A 25,196-nucleotide genomic window follows, 5' to 3' on the forward strand; every position below is an offset into this window, starting at 1 on the left:
ATATGGTGTCTATTGTTCCTTTAGCAACAGTATCAAAGGTTTGAATGGCTTCTTAAAAACTACTCCAAAGGACCTGGGTGATAAAGTGAGCTGGAAACTGGCCTTTGACTGGGTCTATGTCCAGCCAGACTGGTGCAATGAAAATCGGATGAAAGATCTTTGGCTTTTCAACATTTTATTAATGCTCAGTGTTAAAATGGAGGCTGTTCTCCTATCACTAGCTTCAAAATGGAAGTTCATAGTCCGTGCCAGCCATCAAGCACCTATCTATTCTAATCCCATTTTCCAGCACTTGGCCCGTAGCCTTGTTTGCTACGGCATTTCAAATGCTCATCTAATTACTTCTTAAATGTTGTGAGGGTTCCTGCCTCTACCACCCCTTCAGGCAGTGTGTTCAGATTCCAACCACCCTCTGCGTGAAAGTTTTTTTACCTCAAATCCCCTCTAAACCTCCTTCCCCTTACCTTAAATCTATACCCCCTGGTTATTTACACCTCTGCTAAGGGAAAAAGTCTCTTCTACCCTATCTATGCCCCTCATAATTTTGTATACCTCAATCAGGTCCTCCCTCAGCCTTCTCTGCTGTAAGGAAAACAACCCTAGTCTATCCAGTCTCTCTTCATAGCTGAAATGCTCCAACCCAGGCAACATCTTGGTGAATCTCCTCTGCACCCTCTCCAGTGCAATCACATCCTTCCTATTGTGTGGCGACCAGCTCTCCAGCTGTGGCCTAACTAGCGTTTTATACAGCTCCATCATAACCTCCCTGCTCTTATATTCTATGCCTCGGCTGATAAACCATCCATTGTATATTCCCTTGCCTTGTAGTCCTCCCAAAATGCATCACCTCACACTTCTCAGGATTAAATTCCATTTGCCACTGCTCTGCCCATCTTACCAGCCCATCTATATTGTCCTCACTATTTACGACACCACCAATTTTCATGTCATCTGCGAACTTACTGACCATACCTCCTATTTTCACGTCTAAATCATTAATGTACACTACAAACAGCAAGAGTCCCAGCACCGATCCCTGCGGTACACCACTGGTCACAGGCTTCCACTCGCAAAAACAACCCTCGACCATCACCCTCTGCCTCCTGCCACTAAGCCAATTTTGGATCCAATTTGCCACATTGCCCTGGATCCCATGGGCTCTTACCCATGGTAGAGACACCAGGGAGCTAATTTGATAGTGTAAAATGAGAGAAAGTAAAGTGGCAGCCTATTTTACATCACTCCTGATTTATAGTTTCAGAACACTTTAATTGAAATGCCACTATGGAATTATCCCAATCAGAAGCTAAGGTACCATTGCTAACTAAAGTATGGCAATGAACCTTCCCCTATGTAACAGGAAGGCTCCTGTAGATTTACAATATACAAATCACAGTGCCAGGCTATATGCCTGTGGCCAGAATAAAATCGCAAGATGTTGCCCATGACTGCCATTTGCCTTAGTTGCTACAGTGACTTTGCCTCTGGAGCCAGGGAATGAATTCCCCATTGGTGGCCCTACATCTTTATTTTACAGCATGGGTCAGCTTTAACCTGACCGAGCCCTTGACATTTGTTGGGTCAGTCAGTCCAAACAGTGCCTGGCCTTTGTTCCGAGTTGCCATACCTTTACAGACGCCGTGTGAGGCACCTGTACTTTCTTTTTGCTCTTTTCAAACATTTTTGGAATGTCAACTGCCACTTCCCATGGAGGGGGAGGGGGTCCAAAGCTATAATTATCAACAATCTGACCTAGAAAGGAGAGAGGAAAGTATTACCTTTATATTCTTATCACAATTAATGAGGTGTTGTCCTTTGCTGCTTTAACAATCTCACTGTTTCAGCTCAGGCTCCAGGAGATTGCTGCATATGAGCAATCTCACCAGTGTTTACATTGCCAGCTTTTTGACACCAGTGGAAGTTTGTATACTTAGTTGATCTCATGGGTTAAAGAAGCCATGCTTAGCAGTGCAAACATAGGAAGCCTGCTCACAGCCACTAGGCTCTGGGAATCTGAATTCAAGTAGTGCCTGAATAAAAGCTTTGTGAAGAAAATGCGATGTGAGCTTTTCTTTTGCGGGGGAAGATCGAGGTGTCAGAATTATGTCAATCACAAGCGATATGATGATGTACCTTAACGTGATCTCAATCATTACACAGAGTACTAGCTGCAAACAAATAGATTTTCATTCACGTGCTTCCTGAGAATCAAACCTAAATACAAAACTCACTTCCACATGTCAGTGTAGCCCTAGCTATCTAATATTGTCTGTACCTTGTTTCGAGAATCGTGCTGTTAGATTGGAAGTTTGCTAATGTTATTTCATTATTTAAAAAGAATTGGAGAAAAAAACAGGTAATTACAGGTCTGTCAATTTAACATCACTTGTGCGATTTAACCCAGTTGTGACTGAACACTTGAACAAGTATCAGCTGATCAGAGACAGCCATCATGACTTTAAGTGTAAGTCATGCGGGACTAATGTGGTTGAATTCTTTTGATCTGGGTTGGAAATTGGTCAGTAGGTAGAATTGGCGAACAATCACATGGAGGGGTTAGGCTGTCCATCCATGGCAATGGCGTCAGCTGTTAGCCCTACTGGCAAATTTAAATATTTAAAGAAAGAGTTATTGAAAATAAATAAAAACATCTTTTCCCTCTCTCCCACATCCAGTAACTATTAAATTAATTACTTGACCTCCCCCCCCGGACCCCCGTCAACTGCACAAATTTCAAACTGTAACCCTTCCCACCATCCCCTACACCCATGACTCTAATTTGACCCCGCTCCCGCCCCCCCCCACCACACTGAGAAATTTACATCCTCCCCCCTCCTCACTACTGTTGCATCTCATTTCCCTGGACGGGGATCTGAAGGCCAGGCAGTGCCGGCCGCCAGGGTGAAGGTCGTGGCGAGACGTTAGGAGGCGACGGGAGATTAATTAATTCAGGTATTGTAATTTATTTACATATTTAAATTGCGGTCCCGTCGCCAAGCGGTGGGAGGGCTGCCATGAGGCCTCCCTGCCGCCAGCAATATGGGGCCAGGCCCTGTCGACGTCTGTGGCGGGCGTCATCCACATTCATCTTAATGCCACCGCCCCCCCCACCCCCCGCCCGCCATTGATCCCGATGTCGAGCGCTCTATAGAATCCAGCCCAGAGAGTGGGGATAAAGGGTAGGTACTCTGATTGATGTGATATAACAAGTGGTGTCTTCAGGGATCTGTTCTCAAACTTTCAACAGATTTATTAATGACTTGGATCAAGGAATATATTGAAGTTTCTGGATGCCACTAATATAGGAGTAACCATCCAGGTGGGAATACGAAATTGCAAAGGGATATAGACAGATTAAGCGAGTGGTCAAAACTGGCCGATGGAGCTGAATGTGGGCAAATGTGAGCTCGTTTATTTTGGACGCAAGAAAGATAAATCAGAGTATTTTCTAAATGGTGAGAAACTAGAAACTGTAGAGGAGCAAAGAGATTTGGGAGTTCAAGGATATGAATCATTAAAAGACAATAAGCAATTGAAAAGGCTTAATGGGGCTGGAATACAAAGGGGAGTCGGTTATGCTTCAGCTGTACAAAGCCATGGTCTATATCAGTGAGAAACAACAAACAGTTCAACTGCAGTGCTCATCGCAGCCAACAACCCTGGCCCAATGCTCCCCTCCCTAATCCAGGAATGCTGAAATGGTCCAAGACAGAAAACAAAAGCAGTGCTCACGATCGTAACTTTTAAACAGCTGTGTGTGGACAGAGAGATTTGAAAAGAATGGGTGCTGCACAGGACCTTATCAGGTTCTTTCAGAAACATGTCGAAGGAGTTCATGTATTGTCATGAGCCCTGACAGTTGTTATGTAGACAGATGTAACAATCAATGTGCACAGCATGAGGTGAACAACAACTGCAGTGTAAACATGGCAGATTCCAAAAGAAATAGAACCAACAGATACACAACCATTTCCATTTGAAGCATAGCAACTCACCAGTAGACTCAAGCCCTCACTTGGTTATGCAGTCTGCAGTAGTACCTGAGTAATTTTATTTTGATATGTTCATTCATGTACACAGGCCCTTTCTTTAGGTGTTAATTCCTTCCTAGCACTGGCCATTCTCCATTAATTTGTTCAAGTGACCATTATTCATAATAATGAAGCCCTGTCCAGTTGAATAGCTTGCTAACAAGGTAGGCCTCAACAATTAGTAACGGCAGGCTATTTGACTAGAGGGGACCTCATTGCCACTTTTCCTTCCCTGATCCAGGGGCGTTAAGGCCAATTACAGCACTCCTACTGAGATCAGCTAACTTAGCAAATGGCAAAGATTGCATCCAAGACCTTTCTAATCTGTGGGGTTTAGTTACTCATTAGATAGACTTGTTGAGCCACTTAAGGAACTGCAAATGGACTTAGGAAAAAGAACACTGGGCTTTCAGATACAATTACAATGGTGAGTTAGGTATTGTGATAATCTGGTGCTCAATATTACTACAAAGGTTTAAGGAGAAATTAGGTTTCTCTAAATGTGACATACTCACTGTGATAAGGTTCACTTTTCCATTCAGGTGATCTGGATTCAGTGAAGGTATCTAGGCGATACTGAAATGAAAGAGAAAGTTAAATGAACCATCAAATTTTTCCGTTGTTTTTATAAATCTCGAGGTACCACACACAGTGCTGCACATCATACAAAGTGATGTGATATAGTAGTTACACTGTGAGTATGAGTGTCTGAGAGTGCCAGCAGTGTTTTATTCTGGGGTAGCAGATGGTCAGCAATGCTCTCAACTGCAGTCCAAATAAAAAGTCTGGAATTTAGTTTAGAATTTGAGAACCCCAGGTCTAGGTTCACATGCTAAATGGAATATTGGCAAAGCTATTGGTGAGCTGCCAGTCTCTACAAAACTGCACCCGGTAACAGGCAGCATCTTCAGGACAGAAGGGGAGGAAAATGGTCAGAAAATAGAAAGGGAACAAAAAAGATCTCTTCTAATTCCCCTTTCATCCTCCTCTTCTTATGGCAGTCACTCTTGCTGGGGTACAAATTCCCTTAACTTTTGTTTGGATACAGATTGATAAGCCTTGGAAGGCCTTCAGTGTATTAATCTATGAAACAAGTTTCTATTTTAACCGCTTTTTGATATCCAGTTTACATGTTAAAAATTTCTTGGCACTGCCCTCAAACACTGGATGGCTGGTGACTTTATGGAATCTCTCTCTCTTATTTTTGCTCTGTTATTTCTTTCCTTTTCTGACTTATTCTCCTTCACTTACTCTTTCTCCTAGGATCTCCCACCTCGCTATCGGCATATAAATAGTAAACTGGTAGCAAGAGGAGGGGTGGGGCTGAAAAAGGACCAAAAAGGAAACATGCGCATGGAGGCAGTGGGCATGACTGAGAGTACTGAAAGAGAACTATGAATCTGTCTTTACCAAGGAAGAAGATGTTGCCCAAGTCATAATGAAAAAGGAGGTAGTTGAGATACTGGATGGGCTAAAAATTGATAAAGAGGAGGTATTAGAAAGGCTGGCTGCACTTAAAGTTGATAAGACACTGGGACCAGATGGGATGCATCCGAGGAAGCTGAGGGAAGTAAGGGTGAAAATTGCAGAGGCACAGGCCAAAATATTCCAAACCTTCTTAAACTTCGGGGTGGTGCCAGAGGATTGGAGAATTGCAAATGTTACACCCTTGTTCAAAAAGGGTGTAAAGATAAACCCAGAAACGACAGACCAGTCAGTTTAACCTCGATGGAGGGAGAGCTTTTAGAAACAACAATCCAGGACAAAATTAACTGTCACTTGGACAAGTGTGGATTAATTATAGAAAGCCAGCATGGATTTGTTAAAAAAATAAATCATGCTTAACTAACTTGATTGAGTTTTTTGATGAGGTAACAGAGAGGGTGATGGGACACTCACCTACCACTCCCTGTGGTAGCGAGTTCCACATTCTCTCCTTGGGTAAAGAAATTTCTTCTGAATTCCCTATCAAATTTCTTGGTGACTACCTTATATTGATCGATTCTATTATGCTCTTTCCCACAAGTGGAAACATTCTCGCTGTATCCACTCTATCAAAGCCCTTTATTAGGTCACCCCTCAGCAATTTTTTTCTCAAGAGAAAAGAGACCCAACCTGTTCATTTTTCCCAAAAATATACTTTATTCAGAAGATTTTAAAAAATACATTACAAAATAATTCAAACTGGACATTTCAGAAAGTGCTATAAAGGTCAGTTTCTTTCAATACAGTACATATGGGGTTATGGGGAGCGGGCAGGAAAGTGGAAGTGAAGCCCAAGATGAGCCATGATCATATTGAATGGCAGAGCAGGCTCGATGGGCCATATGGTCTACTTCTCTTATTTCTTGTGTTCTTGTACCTTAGGTGCCTCACTACCCTTGCCATTTCAGGTTATATTTACAATGTACATTTGAATTACATACCAAAAAACATTCTCTGGTGCATAGAGCCTGAGGGGTTTTACAGGGGTTCCAGCCCCTCTGTGGGCTATTGGGAGGGGGGCCTAAAACAGTGGCCTTTCCCATTGAGCCTTTGCAGCGGCTGCTCCGAGCTTTAGTGCATCCCTCTGCATGTAGTCCTGGACCTTGGAATGTGCCAGTCTGTAATAGGCAGTCGCGGACAGCTCATTGCACTAGAAGAGCAGTAGGTTTTGGGCAGACCAAAGTGTGTCTTTCACCGGACTGATGATCCTCCAGCAGCAGTTGATGTTTATCTAGGTGTGCATCCATGGGAACATCCCTTGGAGCACTGGGTCCTGCGTAATGGAGCTGCTCAGATGAACCTGGACAAAAACCCATCATTCCTAATACGTATACCTTCACATTTCTGGTATCATCCTTGTAAATCTTCTCCGCACCCTCTCCAGTGCCTCTATATCCTTTTTATAATGTGACAACCAGAACTGCATGCAGTACTCGAAGAGTGGTCTAAGCAAGATTCAATACAGGTTTAACATAACTCACCTACTTTTCAATTCTATCGCTCTAGAAATAAAGCCTAGTGCTTTGTTTGCTTTTTTTGCTTGTTAAGCCTGTGGCACAACTTTTAATGTTTGGTGTATTTGTACTCCGGGATCCTTTTGTTCCTCTACCCCACCTAGACTCATACCTTCCAAGTTTTATTTATTTTTTATTCATTCATGGGATGTGGGTGTTGTTGGCTAGGTCAGCATTCATTGCTCATCCCTAATTGTCCTTGAGAAGTTGGTGATGAACCGCTGCAGTCCATGTGGAGTAGGTACACCCACAGAGCTGTTAGGATGGGAGTTCCAGGATTTTGACCCAGCAACAGTGAAGGAACGGCGATATAGTTCCAAGTCAGGATGTTGAGTGGCTTGGAGGGGAACTTGGTGGTGGTGTTCCCACACATCTGCTGCCCTTGTGCTTTTAGGTGGTAGAGGTTGCGGGTTTGGAAGGTGCTGTCGAAGGAGCCTTGGTGCATTGCTGCAGTGCATCTTGTAAATGGTACACACTGCTGCCACTGTGCGTCGATGGTGGAGGGAGTGAATGTTTATGGATGGGGTGCCAATCAAGCGGGCTGCTTTGTCCTGGATGGTAGCAAGCTTCTTGCGTGTTGTTGAAGCAGCGTGCATCCAGGCAAGTGGAGAGTATTCCATCACACTCCTGACTTGTGCCTTGCAGATGGTGGACAGACTTTGGGGAGTCAGAAGGTGAGTTACTGAAGATGGTTGGGCCTAGGACACTACCCTGAGGAACTCCGGCAGTGATGTTCTGGAGCTGGGATGATTGACCACCAACAACCACAACCATCTTCCTTTGCATTAGGTATGACTCCAACCAGCGAAGAGTTTTGCCCCTGATTCCTATTGACTCCAGTTTTGCTAGGGCTCCTCGATGCCATACTCGGTCAAATGCTGCCTTGATCTCAAGGGAAGTCAATCTCACCTCACCTCTAGAGTTCAGCTCTTTTGTCCATGTTAGAACCAAGGCTGTATTGAGGTCAGGAGCTGGGTGGCCCTGGCAGAACCCAAACTGAGTGTCACTGAGCAGGTTATTGCTAAGCAAGTGCTGCTTGATGGCACTGTTGATGACACCTTCCATCACTTTACTGATGATTGAGAGTAGACTGATGGGGCGGTAATTGGCCGGATTGGACTTGTCCTGCTTTTTGTGTACAGGACATACCTGGGCAATTTTCCACATTGCTGGGTAGATGCCAGTGTTGTAGCTGTACTGGAACAGCTTGGCTAGGGGCGTGGCAAATTCTGGAGCACAGGTCTTCAGTACTATTGCTGGAATGTTGTCAGGGCCCATAGCATTTGCAGTATCCAGTGCCTTCAGCCATTTTTTGATATCACGTGGAGTGAATCGAATTGGCTGAAGACTGGCATGTGTGATGCTGGGGACCTCAGGAGGAGGCCAGGATGTATCATCCACTCGGCACGTTTGGCTGAAGATTGTTGCAAATGCTTCAGCCTTATCTTTCGCACTGATGTGCTGGGCTCCCCCATTATTGAGGATTGGGATATTTGTGGAGCTTCCTCTTCCTGTTAGTTGTTTAATTGTCCACCACCATTCACGACTGGCTGTGGCAGGACTGCAGAACTTAGGTCTGATCCGTTGGTTGTGGGATCGCTTAACCATGCCTATCGCATGCTGCTTACGCTGTTCAGCACGCATGTAGTCCTGGGTTGTAGCTTCACCAGGTTGACACCTCATTTTGAGGTATGCCTGGTGGTGCTCCTGGCATGCCGTCCTGCACTCTTCATTGAACCACGGTTGATCCTCCGGCTTGATGGTAATGATAGAGTGGGGGATATGACGGGCCATGAGGTTACAGATTGTTACAGAAAGTGTCCTCCTTCTGCTCCCTACCAAAATATACTATCTCAAATTTATCTGTGTTGAACTTCATTTGCCAATTATTTACCCATTCTGTAAGTTTATTAATGTCCTTCTTTAATTTGTTGCAATTGTCCTCAGTATTGACTATCCCCCACCCAATTTGGTGTCTTCCACAACTTTAGAAATTCCAAAGTCCAAATCATTAATGTAAATTGTGAATAGCAGTGGTCCCAACACTGATCCTTGTGGAAAACCACTTCCCACCTTCTGCCACTCTGGATAACTCCCCTTTGCTCCCACTCTCTGCTTTCTGTTTTGAAGCCAGTTAGCAATCCTGTCTGTCATTTAAGCCCTGCCTCCACATTCTCTGACTTTATTCATTAGTTTATTACGGGCCACCTTACGGAAGGCCTTTTGAAAATCCAGATAAATTAATACATTAAATAATAATACATTATCATTGTCTAGCCTCTCCATTACCTCCTCAAAAAATTCTATAAGGTTTGTCATTCACGATTTTCCCTTTTGCAATCCATGCTGACTATTCATTATTATATTTTCCTTTTCTAGATGTTCTTCTGTTATCTCCATTAGTAGGGATTTCATTATTTTTCCTACCACCAATGTTCTGCTGGCTGGTCTACAATTCCCTGAATATGTTTTATCTTCCTTCTTAAATGTATAAGTTATGTTAGCTATCCACCAGTCCTCTGTCACTACACCTTTTTTGAATGAATTATTAAATATGTGTAGTAATGCCTTTGCTATCTCTTCTAAAATGTGTGAATGCAATCCATCTGGATCAGGAGTTTGATTCATTAATTTAATACATCTCTTTTTTATTTTATTTTAAATACACTTATCTCATTCCTCATTTCGACATCTAATGTCATGTCCACCTGTCCTATCTCCCTGGTGAATACTGAAGCAAAATAATTATTTAATATTTCTGCCATTTCTCTGTCGTTACCTGTGTTATTATACAATCTATGCCTTAATAGCTCTATTCCCATCCTAGCCTTCCTTTTATTATTGGTGTGCCTTAAAATATTTTACTATTTTATTTTATGTTCCTTAATTATTTAATTTTGTAATTCCTCTTTGCCTTCCTAATCTTTTTTTGACTTCTCTCATAATCTCTTCCTATTCTCTTTTATCATGCACTGCTCTACTGTCTATATACTTAATGTATGCCTTTTTCCTTTGCCTCAATTATTCCCTTATGTCTTTATTCATCCATGGAGTCTCATTAGTGTTTAGTTTGTTCTTTTATGGGAATATATTTTTCCTGCACTCTGTTGAACTCAGTTATAACTGTTTCCCATTGTTTTTCTACATTGTTGCTTGCCAATATTGTTTCCCATTTTATTTTCCCAAGTTCTATTCTCAGATCCTCAAAATCAAATTTTCTCCAATCTATTAACCTGGTTTGTGTCAGACTTATCTCCTCTACTATCATCGTAAAGTGTATTATTAGCACTCCCTTTGCCTTTGTTCCATGACATCTTTGTCATTTAATCTCTCTTGCCCTTTACCCTATCAGAGACCCCTTTTGTTCTTCTTCCCAACCACCACCCCCCCCCCCCCACTGCACTTTTCGCTTTCTCAAAACCTATTACATTCCTAACCTTTGCCAGTTCTGATGAAAGGTCACAGACCTGAAATGTTAAATCTGCTTCTCTTTCCACAGATGCTGCCTGACCTGCTGAGTATTTCCAGCACTTTCCGTTTTTATTTCAGATTTCCAACATCTGTAGTATTTTGCTTTTATTACACCTTCCCTTTTATTCTCTTCCCCACCACCACCACCGACACCCCCCACCCCACCCCCTTCACTTGCTTAAAACCTAATACTTTTCTAACCTTTGCCAGTTCTGATGAAAAGTCACTGACCTGAAACGTTAACCCTGCTTCTCTCTCCACAGATGCTGACAGACCTGCTGAGTACTTCCAGCACTTTCTGTTTTTATGATACTATATTAACTTCAATGGAGAGTAAAATTGGATGGGGTGTAAAAGCAGCGTTGCATCTGATCTCATCAATGTGCGGAGTAAGTTAAAATTGCCCCCGTGACTTCCCCAAGTAACCGGAGTGAGGAATTTCAGGCAAATGTTGATTGCCCTTGGCGTAATTTCAGACCTGTGGCTTTTCGTAAGACAAAGGCCTCCAGAGATCGACATCTAGGTCTCATGCTTTTTAGAATTCTTTCTCTTCCACCATCTCTCCCTTTGGCTCGGTCTCTTCCGAACTGCTCCAGCCCAGCTCCCCAACATCAATTCTTCCTTTAACTTTGATTTTAAACAGCTGCTCATTCCCAAAATCATTAGGAATGGTGCATTGATTTGCAGCACCCGATTCCCCCATGTGTGTGGGATTTGTCAGGATCTGATTTTATCCACTAAATGGAAAACCTATCTAGAAGGACAACACCATCACCTCTAGGTTCCCCTCCAAGTCGCATACCATTCTGACTTGGAAATATAGAATAAAGAATGGTTATGGTGCAAAAGGAGAGCATTTGGCTCATCGTGTCACTATTCCTTCGTTGTCGAGTCAAAATCCTGCAACCCTGTAACTAACAGCACTGTGGGTGTACCTTCACCATACAGACTGCAGCAGTTCAAGAAGGTGGCTCACCACCACCTTCTCAAGGGCAATTAGGAATGGACAAAAATGCTGACCTTGCCACTGACACCCACATCCCCAGAATTAATGAAATGTAAGGGAGTAAATGTTCTATTCCTGATAGCCAGGCTGTGAAGAATAGAACTGGAGCCTAACCTTAATATACCTATAAGCTTTTATTTACATTCACCTCTAAACCCAACAACCAATTTCAGTCTGTTCCTATTTATAAGAGCACAAGTGAATCACCAGTTAATGCCCAACACCTGAATACAATTAAAGACTCAATTAATGTACAATTAACAGCAAAAGGGGCAATATAGATCAGGGTTGTCCAACCTGCGGCCCATGGGCCAGGATGCGGCCCGCCAAAGGTTTCCATCTGGCTCATGGATGTATTTCAGAGATGAGAACTTTTCCATTGTCTTCTTCTTAAAGACTGACTTTTTAAAACATCACACTATCAGTTTCACAGCTGACAGGTCCGCATGAGAGCGGTAACAGTGGTTTCCCAACTTCGGACAGATTTGGGGTTTTCCGACTTATTTTTGAAAGGCCGCCAGACAACCCCGAATCTGTCCAAAGTTGGGAAGCTGCTGTTTCCGATGTCAGCACCTGTCAGCTGTGAAACACAGGACGCTTTTAAAAAAGAACTGACCAACCACAAAGTTGCTGTGCTAAGTGCTCCCACTCACTGCAACTGTCAGAGATAGAGAGGCAGGGGGGCACAGGAGGAGAGAGAGAGAGCGAGGGGAGAAGAGAGAGATGGGGGAAACAGAGAGAAATGGGAGAGAGGAGGGCAGAGAGAGAGAGGGAGGGGACACAGAGTGAGGATGACATGGGGTGTGATGAACAATACAGAGTGGGGGGGGGAACAAAGGGAGAGAGTCAGAGAGAGTCAGCGAGGGAGAGAGAGTGATCAAGATCACTCCTGACAGATGGACATCTATCTGGAATACTCCACATCACCAAAACAAGTGTGTGGGCAAACACTGACTACTTGTGTAAGCAAAAACATGCTAGGTATCTCACTAAATCAGTGTCCAACATAGTGATGAGAAAGTAAGTCAAAAAATTAATCTTGCATTTAAAGCTTCTTCACAAAATTGCACGTTTGTTATTGTTTTGATTAATAGTAATATAAATTTTAAATACCTTTATTTTTCTAAAATTGTCTCACCCCCTTCCCGCCCCCCCCCCCCCCTCCACCATGTAAGACAAAAATTATAATATGGCTCCCCACGCGAAAAGGTTGGACACCCCTGATTTAGAATAACATAAACTAATAGCTGAAAGAGACTACAAAGGCACAGCAACAGATAATCAATCACATACCCTGTACATGTTATATGGTTTTAATTCTTTGAAGACCATTTCTTCAGCAGGACGACTGCTGTAGGTGACATGATCAGACGCATACTTGATCAATGCTTGTCTAGCTGTATCCTCATTGATAGAGGGAATGCTGGGGGAGAGATGGCAAAACAATGTTGTGACTGTCTCTTTGACAAAAGTCCCTTTCTTTTCGTGCATTTGCCAACGTTACATTCATCGATGAAAATAGTAATTGCCAAATTGATATTTTTGTTAATAAAAGAAAATAAATTGGAATTTAAAGACAGAAGCTCTGGTCAGCAATGGTCAAGTATGAATGTGTAAACTAAACCATATCTGCAAAATTCTGTACAATACTCAAAAGAAAATACTATGAGCAAGCTAAGTAGTGATATAGAAAATAGAAACATAGAAAGATTTACGGCACAGTAGCTGTCCATTCAGCCCATTATGTCTGTGCCAACCAAAAAAGAGCTATCCAGTCTAATCCCATCTTCCAGCTCATGATCCATAGCCCTGTAGGTTATGGCACCTCAAGTGCATATCCAACTGCTTTTGAAATTTGATGAGGCTTTCTGCCTCTACCACCTTTCAGGCAGTGAATTCCAGACCTCCACTATCCTCTGGGTGAAAAAAATTTCTCCTCGACTCCCGTCTAATCCTTCTGCCAATGTAAAGTTCTATTCCTAAATCTCTCATAAAATTAAGATAATGATATAGGACTGAAGTAAAAATGAAACCTAATCAACCCTAGCCAGTATGCCAAAACTTTTGGTCGAGACAATGGAAATTGGAAATGGACAAGTTGGATTGGATTTTCCAATGGGTGTGACTTTAATTCTGCCAATAGCCCATCGTCTGGGTACCCATCAATATAACATCTGCATACACTTATATGGGGCCCTTCACCTAAGGCAATTAACGGGACACTGAGATGGAAGTGGAGAGAACAGTTGCTTTTCAGAAAGGAGGGAAGTATACTGTTGTGTTCCCCAGGGGTCAATATTAAGACGATTGCTCTTTTTGATATATATTAATGACTTGGACTTGGGTATACAAGGCATCATCTGAAAATTTACAGAAAAAAACAAAACTCAGTAGTGTAGTAACCCACTCCAGGAGGACAGAGACAGACAGGTGAAATGGACAGACACATGGCAGATTAAATTCAACTGAGAGAAGTGTAAAGTGATATATTTTGGTAGGAGGAGAGACAATATGAATTAAATCGTACAATTTTAAAGGGGGTGCAGGAACAGAGAAATTTGGGGGTCAATGTACACACAAATCTTTGAAGGTGGGAGGACTAGTTGAGAAGGCTGTTTAAAAAAAATCAGGCAGCTTTGTGACTCAAGGAATAAAGTTCAAAAGCAAAGAAGTCATGGAACCTTTTGAAGTTGGGGAGAGATGTGTTAAGGGTGGAAGGGTTTCATTTCATACTGCAGGGGAAGGATGACTGAAGGATGTCGCAGACACACACACACAAAACACAAACAAACACTTTCAGAGTAGATCAAAGTTGCAAGAGTGGAGAGGGAACATGCTAAAACATGGGGCTGGAGTAGATTGTGAAGATGGGGTGTGGCCATGGAAGGGTTTGAAAATGGGAAGGAAAGGAAGATTGGTGAGAAAGGGAGTGACAGGTATATGGGACTTAATATAGGATAGCACATCAGTCGGGGAATTCCAGGTGAGCTTTAATTTATGTAGTGTGGAATGCAGGAGGTTGGTGAGACCAGGCCCTAAATAAGAAAGGTGTGGCTGACAATAGTGATAGAGAAGTATACAGCAAGATATGGTATAGAGGTGGATGGTCATCAGGGGGTCAAGGATGCATATGAGGTCAGAGTTGGCGGAACACAGAGTTGCGGAGGATGAGTTTACATAGATAAGGAGGGGTAAAGCCATGGAGGAATTTAAACATGAAGCTGAGGATTTTAAATTTGAGGCATTGGGGTATCTATGTTTGGTAAGGCCAACTTTTAGGCTATATCATTATCATCATAAGTTGATTTGAGTATTAAATACAAACTAATCTATTTCACACCTGTGTATCTTTGTGTTTCAGTACTGTGTGGATTTTCACTATGGTGACTGGACCATTACTACACCTGTTCAGCAATTGAGCTTTAAATAAAATTGGGATAACATTTCTTCAAATGACCTCATCTCCTCTGGAGATCTTCCCTCTACAGCTTCCAACCTGATAGTCCCACAAAACCAGACAGCCCGCTTCTACCTCCTTCCTAAAATTCACAAACATGACTGTCCTGGCAGACCCATCGTTTCAGCCTGTTTCTGCCCCCTGAACTTATTTCTTCCTATCTTGACTCTATCTTTTCTCCGCTGGTCCAGTCTCTTCCCACCTACATCCGTGACTCTTCTGATGCTCTCCATCGTTTTGAGCATTTCCAGTTTCCTGGCCCTAACCACCTCCTCTTCACTATGGACATCTAATCGGTCTACACCTCCATCCCCCACCAGGATGGTTTGAGGGCTCTCCTCTTGTACCTTGAACAGAGGCCCAACCAGTCCCCATCCACCACCACCCTCCTCCGCCTGGCTGAACTTGTTATCACATTTAACAACTTCTCCTTCAACTCCACTCATGTCCTTCAAGTAAAAGGTGTTGCTATTGGTACTGGCATGGGTCCTAGTTATGCCTGTCTTTTGGTGGAATATGTCGAACATTCCTTGTTCCAGTGCTACACAGGTCCCCTCCACCAACTCTTTTTCCAGTACATTGATGACTGTATCGGTGCCATTTCCTGCTCCCGCCCTGAACTGGAAAACTTTACCAACTTTGCTTCCAATTTCCACTCTTTTCTCACCTTTACATGGTCCATCTCCAATACCTCCCTTCCCTTCCTCGACTTCTCTGTCTCCATCTCTGGGGATAGGTTGTCCACTAATATTCATTATAAGCCCTCCGACTCCCACAGCTACCTCGTCTACACTTCTTCACACCCTGCCTCCTGTAAGGACTTCATTCCATTCTTTCAGTTTCTCCGTCTCTGACGCATCTGCTCTGATGATGCAACTTTCCACAACAGCGCCTCTGATATGTCTTCCTTTTTCCTCAACTGAGGATTCCCTCCCACTGTGGTTGACAGGACCTTCAACCGTGTCCGCTCATTTCCCACATTTCTGCCCTCACCCCTTCCCCTCCCTCCCAGAACTGCGACAGGGTTCCCCTTGTCCTCACATTCCACCCCACCAGCCTCCACATCCAGAGAATCATCCTCCGTCATTTCTGCCACCTCCAGCGTGATGCCACCACAAAACACATATTCCCCTCCCCTTCCCTGTCAGCATTCTGAAGGGATCCTTCCCTCCGTGACACCCTGGTCCACTCTTCCATTACCCCGACACCTCGTCCCCTTCCCACAGCACCTTTCCATGCAATCGCAGGATGTGTAATACCTGCCCTTTTACCTCCTCTCTCCTCACTATCCAAGGCCACAAGCACTCCTTCCAGATGAAGCAGTGATTTACTTGTACTTCTTTCAATTTAGTATGCTGTATTCACTGCTCACAATGCCGTCTCCTCTGCATTGGGGAGACCATTGGGTGACCTCTTTGCTGAACACCTCCGCTCAGTCCGAAAGCATGACCCTGAGCTTCCGGTTGCTTGCCATTTCAACACTCCCCCTGCTCTCATGCCAACATTTCTGTCTTTGGCCTGCTCCAGTGTTCCAATGAACATCAACGCAAGCTCGAGGAGCAGCACCTGATCTTTCAATTAGACACTCTACAGCCTTGCAGACTGAACATTGAGTTCAATAACTTCAGAGCATGACTGGCCTCTTTTTAATATTTTAGTTTTTAACCATGTGCCTTTTTTTCATGAGGTCAGAGATGCTCATTATTCCACTATTAACAGTCTCTCTGGACTAATGCTTTGTCTTTCACCACAAGCATTAACACACGCTTTGCCTATGTCCCAGGACAGCTTTGTTATTTAATCTCTCCTGCCCTATCAAACACCTTCCCCTTTGTTCTCTCCCCCACCCCCTCCCCTTCACTTGCTTAAAACCGAATTATTTTCTAACCTTTGCCAATTCTGATGAAAGTTCATCGACCTGAAACGTTAACCCTGCTTCTCTCTCCACAGATGCTGCCAGACCTGCTGAGTATTTCCAGCACTTTTTGTTTTGTTTCAGATTTCCAGCATCTGCAGTATTGTGCTCTTATATAACATTTCTTCCATCAGCTTGTGTAATTCAGAATAAATTAGAGCCAAAAATGACAGCTTTGTAATTTTTGTTTTGTACTCTTTCATTGAAGGATGAGACGCAATGGTCTTGATTTCCAGCTCCCAAGGGAGGATGAATCACAACAGCAGATCTGTGTGGCACAGAGTATTGATACAGTAAGTACCAGGACTTGAAGTGGCCACTACATAGATTTTTCTTTTGAATGTTCTATAAACAAGTAAATATTCCCTAGGCCCCTTCATTCTGACTCAAGGCTGTGGTTCCACCCTCTTACCCAATGCCTGTTTTGGTGCAAACCATGTCATGGAGTAGTGTGACACTAGTTTGCTTTGGTGATTTCTGCCACACATGGTGCCTTGTGTGTCTCAATTGGGCAAAGGCATCAAGTTGGGCCGAGGCTCTTTCTCTAGGGAGACAAAGTAGTGGAGTGACCCTGAGCCCTTCTTAAGGACCTGCACTCACAAAGCACTTAGAATCCTGGCATAAACTTGTCTGCCTGTCCTGGAAGTCAGAGAATAGAATATTCTGCATGGGTATTTAAAGGAGGAGAGAGGTTCAACATCAATAAAGAAAGAAATATTATATTCAAGGCCATCAGAATAAGAACTGATCTTGTGTTTCTATTTGTGGAGAAGTCCAAAACTAGGGATCATAATGATAAGACAGTCACTAATAAATCCAATTAGGAATTCAGAAGAAACTTCTTTACCCAGGGAGTGGTTAGAATGTGGAACTCACCACCTCAAGAATTGGTTGAGTTGAATATCACAGAAAAGAACATGAGGGAGAAAGGAATAGAAAGATATGCTGATAGAGTTAAATGGAAAGGGGGAGGGGGAGGCACATGTGGAACCACATAGACCAGATGGGCCAAATAGGCTGTTTTCTGTGCTGTAAATGCTATGAGATCTATCCCTTTAAAGCACATCATGTACAGTAGAACCAACACCGGACTTACACCCTTAATATTTGAGATCTCACCTCCATTTCTGAACAGGCTGTGATTGGCCGCCCTCCGCACTGTGCACTGGATAAACTGGGGGAGGCAGATACCTTTCCTCTGTGAGAGATAGAGACAGAATTTCCTCCCGTTACATAACATCATAGCATGTCAATATAATATCCAGTGTACGCTGTTGATTTTATATTTGTTATAATCTTGGGTTATATGGAGTATTGTACATGTGATCAATGGTATGGACCTGTCAATAAAACTGCATCTAAATCTGAAGAAAACTCTACATGAGGAGCATGAAATACAAAGGCAATGACCCCCCCCCCCCGGGAAGATCTAGCCACATCCACAACTGCTCCAGGATCTGCACCAAAAGTAATCTCATTCTATGTAAGGTGCACCGTCAAAGCCAGGATTAACCAGGAGAAACAAAGGAAAGTATTAGCAAGGAATCCCCCAAAAAATTACAAAAAAGGTGACTTAACCACCAAAAACAAGTAATGCACAGTGCAAATGCAGCCAAGATTATCTAAAATTGTCTGAAAAAAGCAAGTCCGAGAATTTCTTCAGAGCTGCTGCCACTCCTCTGCTGAATGTTGGCAGTAGTGCAATGAAAACCCCATTTATGTGTGTAAATTTGGTTTACATCCCACTGCTGACAAATTTATGATGGCAAAGTAGGGATCAGCTTGGAGGAAATTTCTGGCCAAAAGCTTTACTTAAATAAAGACTTTCTTTTAAGAGACCTCTTACAACAGGTGAGTTCCCTGAGACAGTCCTGTGTCCCCAGTTTGTACAGCTGTGTGCTGAGCCTCAACCGAAATATGGCAAAATTTGGCCCAGGTCACTTAGGACCTTTTATACATATGATTATGTGGTGTACATCATGTAGTCAGAGACAGTTAGTTGAGGGAGTCTGCTAGACTTTAGTTTAAGGTTAGAAAAGGGAGGATTTTTTTTTTTTTAGAGCACTGTGTGCAGGGCTTTGTTTTAGAGACTGGACAGGGAAAGGTTGATTGTGATGATACAACTGAAAGTATTAATTCCTTTCTGGATACAGTTCTATGGGTGCAGAGAGCTCTCTGATACTCATCTGTCACACTCACGAGCAGTGCAGCAATGAAAATACAGAACCAAACTGAGGAGTTATAAAAATTGACTTTTCCTTTAAAAAGTGGACAATGTATGGCAAAATGGCCAAAGGTCAGCTGACTTCACTTGTATATTCAAACTTTTCACTGTCTGTTAAGGACAAAAAGGTACATTATGCTAAGAGGTGTCAATTACACCGATCCTGAAACCATCAAGAGACATTGCTGAATGGAATGAGTTCTTCTGAAAAAGGTGCGATGTAGCCACATCCTGGTCCATTGTGTGGTCACAACAGGGGAGAGCTTGCAAAAACATCACAGAAGCAGTCCATCCAGTGGTTGTGGGAAGAAGCCCAGCTGGGCAAGGGAGAAGTCCTGCTGCAAAATCTACACTTCAACTTGGCGCAGCAAAGAACTGAAAGTGATCCACCACCTCCAATCTGAAATCTTAACCACCAGAAATCTACAACACCTCAAAAAGTCAAGACTACAAACAACCTAGGCTTGCATCTTTAAAAAAGACTGTCCTACTTGAAAGATTCAACAGGTTTACCGTAAACCATGAGCACCTAACACACCTTGAATTCTTACCCTTTACCTTCTATTTATTTTCTTTTGAGAGTGAATGTGTGCCTGAATGGTGTTGCAAACATTTTGGGCAATATGACAATACGAAAGGCACAATTCAGCATAGCAGTGCTTCATCAGATCCCTTTCCTATCCTGAGTGGCATGAAACAGGGCTGTGTTCTCGCACCTACACTGTTTGGGATCTTCTTCTCACTGCTGCTCTCACATGCGTTCAAGTCTTCAGAAGAAGGAATTTTCCTCCAGACAAGATCAGGTGGCAGGTTGTTCAGCTTTGCTCGTCTTAGAGTGAAGACCAAAGTACGGAAAGTCCTCATCAGGGAACTCCTCTTTGCTGACGATGCTGCATTAACATACCACACAGAAGAGTGTCTGCAGAGACTCATCAACAGGATTGCGGCTGCCTGCAACGAATTTGGCCTAACCATCAACCTCAAGAAAACGCATCATGGGACAGGACGTCAGAAATGCTCCATCCATCAATATCGGCGACCACGCTCTGGAAGTGGTTCAAGAGTTCACCTACCTAGGCTCAACTATCACCAGCAACCTGTCTCTTGATGCAGAAATCAACAAGCGCATGGGAAAGGCGTTCGCTGCGATGTCCAGACTGGCCAAGAGGGTGTGGGAAAACGGCGCACTGACACGGAACACAGAAGTCCAAGTGTTTCAAGCCTGTGTCCTGAGGCCTGGACAACGTATGTCAGCCAAGAACGACGTCTCAACTCATTCCATCTTCGCTGCCTCCGGAGAATCCTTGGCATCAGGTGGTAGGACCGTATCTCCAATGCAGAAGTCCTCGAGGTGGCCAACATCCCCAGCATATACACCCTACTGAGCCAGCGGGGCTTGAGATGGCTTAGCCATGTGAGCCGCATGTAAGATATCAGGATCCCCAAGGACACATTGTACAGCGAGCTCGTCACTGGTATCAAACCCACCGGCCGTCCATGTCTCCGCTTTAAAGACATCTGCAAATGCGACATGAAGTCCTGTGACATTGACCACACGTCGTGGGAGTCAGTTGCCAGTGATCGCTAGAGCTGGCGGGCAGCCATAAAGGCGGGGCTAAAGAGTGGCGAGTCGAAGAGACTTAGCAGTTGGCAGGAAAGAAGACAGAAGTGCAAGGAGAGAGCCAATGATGTAACAGCCCCGACAACCAGTTTTATCTGCAGCGCCTGTGGAAGAGTCTGTCACTCTAGAATTGGCCTTTATAGCCACTCCAGGCGCCTCTCCACAAACAACTGACCACCTCCAGGCGCTTAACCATTGTTTCTCGAGACAAGGATGCCAAAGAAGAATAATTTTCTTTTCAGAGTGAATGTGTGCCTGAATGGTGTTGCGAACATTTTGGGGAATGAATATTGTTCAATAAATGGTTAATCTTCTGTTTTAAATCTACAAGAAAACCTGCACTGTCTGTTTATTTGGCAAGTTAAACACTCAGTGCTAACTCATCATTTTAAACAAAACATGATTGCAGTTAGTTGGGAGGTGAACAGTGGGAACCACCTACGCCCATTACCACCTGACCATAACAGATCTCACTGGCAATTAGTCACTTATCAAGCATTGACATTGAGGGCTGGGTTACTGTACCCAATCCTATTCTGACACAATGTCTACACTTACAATTTCTGCTGCGTTCACTGGAAAATGATCAGGAGCAGGAATCCTGATCAATTTTCCCCTCCCCAACCTTGTGTGTTGAGGTCAACTGAATTGCCCCTATTGTTGCTCCAGCTGAGAGCAGCTCCCAGAACAGACTGGGGGGGGGGGGGGTGTCAAATCCTTTACTCACCTACTCTCCGGCTCATGTATTCATAGAATCGTACAGCACAGAAGGAGGCCATTTGGCTCATTATGCACGTGCTAGCTCTTTGAAACAGCTATCCAATTAGTCCCACTCCCCAGCTCTTTCCCCATATCCCTGAAATTCTTTCCTTTTTAAATATACATCCAACTTCCTTTTGAAAGCTACTGTTGAATCTGCTTCCACCACTCCTTCAGGTAGTGCATTCCAGATCAAAACAACTCACTGCGTAAAAATATATTCCCCTGGTTCTTTTACCTTAAATCTGTGTCCTCTGGTTACTGACCCTCCTGCCAGTGGAAATAGTTTCTCCTTACTTACTTCATCAAAACCTCTCATGATTTTGAACACCTCCACCAAATCTCCCTTTCACCTTTCCAGGCTCCTGAGTGTCTGCACATAACTGAATTCCCTCGTCCCTGGTAATCATTCTGGCAAACCTCGTCTGCACCCTCTCCAAGGCCCTCACACATATGATATCAGTTACTCTAAATGTAAACCATCTGAAACCTTCAATTAAATTAGATTAGGTATGTTTATATTAATTAGGGTTGGTACAGTTGATCAGGCTTGCAGGATACCGTGTAATTAATCTGCATCAACTGCTGCCCTTCACTTACCACCACCTGTGGCTATTGATTCATAGCCAGTCACTTTATCCAGCATGCTTGCAGGTGGTGCAGTTGGGCCCTCAGCCGCCATTGGAGGATTTCCAGGTGCCGCCCCTGTGTGAAGTAGGACATTTAGTTTAGCATCATAGATTTTGAGGTAAAAACAAGAAATGCTGGAATCACTCAGCAGGTCTGGCAGCATCTGTGGAAAGAGAAGCAGAGTTAACGTTTCGGGTCAGTGACCCTTCTTCGGAACTGACAAATATTAGAAAAGTCACAGATTATAAACAAGTGAGGTGGGGGTGGGGCAAGAGATAACAAAGGAGAAGGTGTAGATTGGACCAGGCCACATAGCTGACCAAAAGGTCACGGAGCAAAGGCAAACAATATGTTAATGGTGTGTTGAAAGACAAAGCATTAGTACAGATTAGGTGTTAATACACTGAATATTGAACAGCAGCAAGTGCAAACCTGAAAAAAACAGTGGGTAAGCAAACTGAACAAACTAAGATGAAATGAAATAAATGCAAAAAAAGATTGTAAAAAATGTAAAAAAAGAATGTAGAAAAAAGGAAGAAAAAATAACTAAAAATGAAAGTAAAATGGGGGGCTGTCATGCTCTGAAATTATTGAACTCAATGTTCAGTCCGGCAGGCTGTAGTGTGCCTAATCGGTAGATGAGATGCTGTTCCTCGAGCTTGCATTAATGTTCACTGGAACACTGCAGCAATCCCAGGACAGAGATGTGAGCATGAGAGCAGGGGGGAGTATTGAAATGGCAAGCAACCGGAAGCTCAGGGTCCTGCTTGCGGACTGAGCGGAGATGTTCCGCAAAGCGGTCACCCAGTCTGCGCTTGGTCTCCCCAATGTAGAGGAGACCACACTGTGAGCAGCGAATACAGTATACTACATTGAAAGAAGTACAAGTAAATCGCTGCTTCACCTGAAAGGAGTGTTTGGGGCCTGGGATAGTGAGGAGAGAGGAGGTAAATGGGCAGGTATTACACCTCCTGCGATTGCAGGATTGAGGTGTCCTGTGGCGAAATGGCCAATTTACGAAGAGAATCTCACCTTCTGGACTCCTTCCAAAACTCAACTGTCACAAAGAATCAGCAGTAATTAGAGATACTGTTGCTGCTGCCCCCATTGGTTAGGAATGCAGTTGCAAGGCAGGGAAAGCACACTTGAAGCTGTAGTTAATTGACATCGTCACTGGTTTGTACCAGGCCAATACTGCTGGTGCCATTGTAACAAATGGCACAGCTCGGTCTTTGGCAGTTTGCTGACCTGGACACTGCCAAGATGGTTCCCCACGTTCATTCCTAGGTAGACATCACAATGCCTGCACATATGGTTACTGGTTTCTTGGTGGGCATAGTCAGTCAGGCTACACTGATTTGTGATCACCCTGCCGTGCCTTTACTTATGCAATGCCATTTAAAGCATGGTATACTGTGATTGGGGTATTTACAATGAACCATTCAGCAGTACATTTAGTTTGGTATTCACAGAACTTAGTTACCATCCACTCTAGTTTCCTTTGGGAACAGGATCCTCTGCATGTCTGAATCCTATGCCAAAACGAGCACCTGCAGGTGTAAGTGTGATGGTATCCACGGGAGGGCACAGAGCAAACCTGATCTGCCTGGAATTCCTCTGTTCAGAAAAGAAAGACTTGCTTTTCTATAGCACTTTTTACAACTCCCGGACGTCTCACAGTGCTTTGAAGTGTAGTCACTGTTGCAATGTAGGAAACAGAACAGCTCATCTGCACACAGCAAGTTCCCACAAACAGCAATGTGATAATGACCAAATAATCTGTTTTTGTGATGTTGATTGAGGGATAAATGTTGGCCAGAATAATCTTCAAAATAGTGCTATGTGATATCTTTAATATCTACCCAAGCAGGTAGCTGGGACCCTCAGTTTGACATCTCATCTGAAAGATAGCACCTCAAACAGTGCTCACGAACTCATTGCTGCACTGCAATGTCAGTCATGATTTTTGTGCTCAAGGCCAGGAGTGGTACTTGAACCTAATAACTCACAAGATCAGTGTGCCACTGAACTACAGCTGACACAATCAATCCCCCTCTTCTTCCTCCAAAAAGATCAGAAAGAGGAATTCCCATTGGTAGCAACAAAGATGGTTGTGAGCAAAAAAACTCAGAACTATTACCACAAGGGCTGATGGATATCTAAGTGGTAGCAAAAAATGAAGAAATGAATGCTGCAGGAATGGCTCAATATCTGTTGAATGAATCTTCTCCTTTAACTCTTTAAATTTGTTACTGTATAAAATCCAGCACGCCTTACATACAGGCATGGTGAGGACTACTGTTGGAATTTGCCTCTGATGTCTAAATTATGTCACTCCCTGCTCACTGCTGTGCATTGTTGTGGCTCAGTTAGTATCTCTCTTGTCTCTAACGTTCCAGGTTCAAATCCCACTGTAGGGTTTGAGTACAAAAATCAAGGCTGATATCCCAGTGCAGTACGAAGGGAGCACTATGCTGTCAGAGCTACCATCTTGTGAATGTGATGTTAAACCATGGCCCCAGCTGCTTGCTTGGGATGGATGTGAAAGATCTTCTGGCACTGTTTTGAAGAAAGAGTTATCCCCAATGTCCTGGTCAATATTTATCTCTCAATCAACATCACAAAAACAGATTATATGGTCATTTTCACATTGCTGTTTGAGGGAGCTTGCTGCGTGCAGATTGGCTGCTGCATTTCCTGCATTACAACAGTGACTACACTTCAGAAGTACTTCATTGGCTGTAAAGCATTTTGAGATGTTTGGTGGTCGTAAAAGGCACTATGTAAATGCAAGTTTTTCTTTTTCCTTTTTATTATTATTAAGCTAACACCTATTTTGGACAGGAGTTTCCACTGTTTGCTCCCAACCCCACCAGAAACTCAAGAGGCATGCAAAATAAAAGTGATAAATCACAACAACAACTTGTATTTATGTAGCAGCTTTAAAGTGATAAAACACCCAAGGCACTTCACAGAAGCGTTATAAAGTAAAATTTGATGCCAAACCACAAAAGGCGATATTAGGGCAGATGACCAAAAGCTTGGTCAAAAAGGTAGATTTTAAGGAGCGTCTTAAAGGAGGA

At 43.4% G+C, this 25,196-nt stretch overlaps 1 protein-coding gene across 1 annotated transcript in view; it reads right to left on the reverse strand.

The window, feature by feature from the left end:
• Positions 1-25,196, reverse strand: part of LOC137379986 (protein SSUH2 homolog) — an 84,306-nt gene that overhangs the window by 26,862 nt on the left and 32,248 nt on the right. Inside the window, exons 2-6 of the mRNA XM_068051441.1 lie at positions 22,084-22,188; positions 17,999-18,077; positions 12,801-12,930; positions 4,547-4,607; positions 1,628-1,752 (exon numbers count right to left, since the gene is read on the reverse strand). Coding sequence (XP_067907542.1) covers positions 1,628-1,752; positions 4,547-4,607; positions 12,801-12,930; positions 17,999-18,077; positions 22,084-22,188 — 500 coding nt within the window. The remainder of the gene's footprint in view (positions 1-1,627; positions 1,753-4,546; positions 4,608-12,800; positions 12,931-17,998; positions 18,078-22,083; positions 22,189-25,196) is intronic.

Source organism: Heterodontus francisci, chromosome 19 (assembly GCF_036365525.1).
Source record: "Heterodontus francisci isolate sHetFra1 chromosome 19, sHetFra1.hap1, whole genome shotgun sequence".
Classification (NCBI taxonomy): Eukaryota; Metazoa; Chordata; class Chondrichthyes; order Heterodontiformes; family Heterodontidae; genus Heterodontus; species Heterodontus francisci.